Genomic DNA, 4236 nt, shown 5'->3' with positions numbered 1-4236 from the left:
TCAAGGCCATGTGTTATAAAAGGACACAAAAGGTGTGAGGTACTGCCTTTCCCACCCTACCCCTGGGCTCTGAGCATCCAACCCTGTCAGAGTCTTCACCCAATCACCTTTCTTCCCCATGCCAGTTCCTTCAGCACACAGCACTGCCCACTCCCTATGAGAAATAGACACTTTATTAGGCACAGAGGGTGACTGGTGGGCAGTCACAAAATGGCTACTGGGCTTCCTCCCAAGCTGGAGTATAATACTCCAGTGGAAGGAGGAGCAGAGGACCATGTGTTTTCTCTGCCCTCTTTAAGGCTGCATGCGGATGGCCCCATCCAGCCGGATGACCTCTCCATTGATGAATGGGTTCTCAATGATGGCCTGTACCAGATGAGCATACTCAGCAGGGTCGCCCAGTCGGCTCGGGAAGGGCACCTGGCTGGCCAGGAAGTTGCGCACTTTCTCTGGGAGGCTGGTCAGCAGTGGGGTGCCAAATAGGCCTAGACAAGACAGCCAGAGTCAGAGGACCATCATTGCTTCCACATTTACCCGGTCCCTCCTCACCTTAGCCCTACTTGGGTGCTTCCATATGTCCAGAGATGGAAGGCTACTGCTGCTCAGGTGGTGAATACTTTCCCCTCTCTATTGCCCATGAATCTCACCCAATCCCAGGTGTGGCAGGGAAGGGATATGTCTACCTGGAGCAATGGTCATCACCCGGATGCCCATGGGCGCCAGATCCCGAGCAATGGGCAGTGTCATGCCCACTATGCCCCCCTTGGAAGCAGAGTATGCAGCTTGTCCAACCTGGAGAAGGAGGAGAAGTCATAGGTAGGAAGGCCCCAACAAGTCATCAAGAAGGCACTAGCCTTGACCCTGCCCACACACCTGGCCCTCAAAGGCAGCCACGCTGGCAGTGTTGATGATAACTCCACGCTGGCCTCCCTGATCTGGTTCATTCTGGCCCATCTCACCAGCCACCAGGCGGATCACATTGAAGGTGCCTACGAGATTCACCTGGAGGACAAGTAGAGCCATAGCGTAAGACCTAAAGCAAAGGCAGACTTTTGTCCCCTAAAAGCCCTTGGGGGCACCCACAGCCTGATACCTCTTACTCCTACCCTGGAGAACGTCCAAGGCCTTACATTGAGAACTCGCTGGAAGTCATCCAAGGTATGGGCCCGGCTCTTCTTTAAGTTGTATGTCTTGATGGCCACTGCAATGCCTGCACAGTTGACTGCCACATCCACACGGCCAAACTTTTCTTTTGCTAGAGTCAGGGCTGCTTGCACGTCCTTCTCTGAGGTCACCTTCAAAGGGAAAAGTGGAGGTTTTCACCTCGCAGCACATACACTCACCACTAAACCCGGGGGGAGGGGAGGGGTGGTCCAGTGTTTGAGTGACAACAGAATTATGTAAGCAAAGGAGAGGCCAAGAGAGAAAACTCCAGAGTGGGGCAAAGGTGAAAATGTTAGGTACTATAGAGCAGTGTTTCAAAACATTTTTCAAATCTATCCCCTGTTTTGATAAACTCACATACCCCTGGAGAGTCTCAATTGCTGTCGATCAAAGCAGTTTTGAGAATTAGATATAAAGATAAACTAGCTTTTCCTAACCCTACCTGCTAAGATGATTTCATAAAGCTTTACTTTCTGTAGTTTATTTCATGAAAAGTGTTTTGACTTTGTAAACATAAAATTACAGGGCATAATATGCATTTCCAAACTATACACACCCTCTCCAGGAGATTCTGATATGTCCCATCCCCACGGTTGTGAATCCCAGCTTTAGAGATTCCTTATCGCAGGTGCCCCCACAGTGCTTGACGGACGGTTCAAGCCAAAACGGACAGGGAAATGGGTCCATTGCCCACACTCTTATGAGAGAGCACCCCACGGGTTCCCAGGCCGGTGTCCGTGACCTATGCACACGAAGTGACTCCACTTACGTCGGCTGGGGCGAAGGCGCAGCTCTTCCCTAACTTCTTGGCCTGGGTCTCCCCATCCGAGTTGGGCAGGTCTAGAAGCACAGCAGTGGCCCCCTGCCCCACCAGTCGCTCCGCCGTGGCCAGGCCTAAGCCCGAGGCTCCTCCGGTTATGACGGCAACCAGGCCCTGTGAAGAGGGGCACAGTCAAGGGTTACACTGTGCAGACCACTCCCACCCTTTCATCTGCCGGTTCTCCAGGCCTCTGTGAGGGAGGTTTCTGGTCACCCCTGCAGAGTGACCCAGGTGCGTCTCCTCTCCTTACCGATGGGTGTCTCATCTCCAGGCGGCCCACCCAGTCACTCCACATACACATGCCGCGGAGAGCTGCCCTTCACCTCCAGAGCCCAACCGCCGCAATACCAGGCCTAGATAAGAGTGACGCTTTCTCCCAGCACCAATCCTTCCCCCTAGTCCCACCGCCGCGCGGTCCTAGCCAGTGCAGCCGAGCGAGCAGCAGGGGAGAAAACCCGGCTACCTTCACACTCCGACTCGCGGCAGCCATCTTGCGCGGGCCTCTCCACAAGCGGGGCCTTGGGGCGCTCGCTGATTGGCCCGGGCGGAGCCGCGGGGCGGGGCCGGCGAGGCGGGTGATCCGCAGCTCGGGTTGTTCTGGCAAGTGTCGGTGGCTCTGGTCCCCTGCCCAGAGGCCAAGGCCCTAGCAAAGTGCCCCAAGAGTGTTGTTTGTTATTTCACCTGGGGAAGAACCCAATAGCGGCAGCACAATACCGCCCCGCCCTCCGCTCCACTCTTTAGCTGGCCTTTGGCCAGGTGGCCAACTCCGGGGAGCGGGGAAAGGGGGATAGGAGATTGAGTGGGTTCCTTACTCCTCAGAAAAAGCCTTCATTCAAGTATAAACATATCCTAGAGACTCCTATATGCCAGGCTCTGTAGGGGGCACTGGGGATACCCAGAGGAATAATAGGTTCATTGCCTTCCAGGAGGGCATTGTTCACTTGGGAAGAGAGAATTTCAGTACGGACACAAAGGAAGAGACAGCTGCAGCTTCTGGGACACAGACATGGCTATCCAAAGATGGAGATTCTGAGAGCCACATAGAGAGAAATATGTTGAGGCAGAGATAGAGAGGAACAGAGACGTCAGGCAGGATCACAGAGATATGGATGTGGAAAGTCACTAGGAGACAGAAATGTTAGGAGACAGACATTCCGAGACAGAGCTGCTGAGAAGCACAAGCCCAGAGAGACATAAACAGAGAAGCAAAAACATCTTTCATCATTTCAGCCTTTACTACTATCCTTTGTCTGTGTCTAACCTATTTTAGACCCAAAAGCCCAGATCACACATTGCAGACTGGTCTTTAACCAGAGATTGTCATTCAAGACCCATATCTTTGGTCACCCTAGACTATCTTTCAACCCAGTCCCAGTTAGAATCTTGAATCCATCTAATCCACCTAGTCCGAACCCTTTCTGTACTTTTCCCCAAACCAATTCTTCAGCTCATACATCTTAGTCTACGTTTTCAGCCCCATACAGCTTTATGTTTTCTTTATCTACAGTATCCCTCCACACGCTTTCCCACCCGGGAAGACTTCCCTCTGGGTCTCCTAGTTGTTGACAGCCATCACACACATGGTCACTACGCCATATTCATCAAAGGATGTAGCAGCAGATTCATTATCTTCCTGACTGCATGAAGTCTCCCAACAATTTAGAGCATTCTTTTTCCGGCCCAATATGTTTCAGCCACAGTGTTCTCTTTGTGTTCATCTTTGCATTAGCTGTTGCCTCTGCTTGGAATGCTCTCCCCCTGATCTTTGTAAGAATGCCTTTTTTTGGTCATTCAGAACTGAGCTTAAATGTCACTTACCTTCCCTAACCCCTCAAGGTGTAGCCACCTATTCCATTGAATATTTAAATTCTCTGCGTAGCACTTACAGGTCCATAATCTTTTTTCCAACCTTAGGGCCAGATATGTTTTGGAATTCAGAATTTCTTCAATTTTAGAGAGGAAGACATATACCCTATATTATATAACTCTATATACTGCATATACTCTATGATGAGGATTTTTAGGCTGCTTAATTTTAAAACGGTTTGTGATAAGGACTTTTAGGCTGGTTACTTTTAAAACTACAGATGAGAAGCAGGCTCCAAGGAGTGGAATTTGCTTGCTTGTCCCTTTATTGGGAAAGATTTACGTTTCTAAGGGAAACCTCTATCTGTAAAGATGCCTCCCTCTCTGTGCCAGGAAGAAGGGGGATGGCCTTATCTCTAGAAACTCTTAATGCCAGAGGCAAGAAC

General features: G+C 50.8%; 1 protein-coding gene across 2 annotated transcripts; it reads right to left on the bottom strand.

Annotated features, from left to right (window-relative positions):
* Positions 1-151: 151 nt before the first annotated feature.
* HSD17B10 (hydroxysteroid 17-beta dehydrogenase 10) lies at positions 152-2679 on the bottom strand. Of its 2 annotated transcripts, none has more exons than XM_008509879.2 (6): positions 2448-2679; positions 1934-2098; positions 1131-1295; positions 874-1002; positions 684-792; positions 152-485 (listed from the first exon to the last, which is right to left on the bottom strand). In XM_008509879.2, the coding sequence occupies exons 1-6, from the start codon at positions 2472-2474 to the stop codon at positions 295-297; spliced, it is 786 nt and encodes a 261-aa protein (XP_008508101.2). In that variant the 5' UTR covers positions 2475-2679; the 3' UTR covers positions 152-294. The 2 variants fall into 2 exon arrangements, with proteins under 2 accessions (XP_008508101.2, XP_070460800.1); XM_070604699.1 differs by having other exon boundaries at positions 2235-2491.
* Positions 2680-4236: the final 1557 nt, after the last annotated feature.

Source organism: Equus przewalskii, chromosome X, assembly GCF_037783145.1.
Source record: "Equus przewalskii isolate Varuska chromosome X, EquPr2, whole genome shotgun sequence".
Taxonomy (NCBI): domain Eukaryota; kingdom Metazoa; phylum Chordata; class Mammalia; order Perissodactyla; family Equidae; genus Equus; species Equus przewalskii.
Note: the sequence above shows the minus strand (reverse complement) of the source record. Positions and strands in the feature narration are given on the sequence as shown.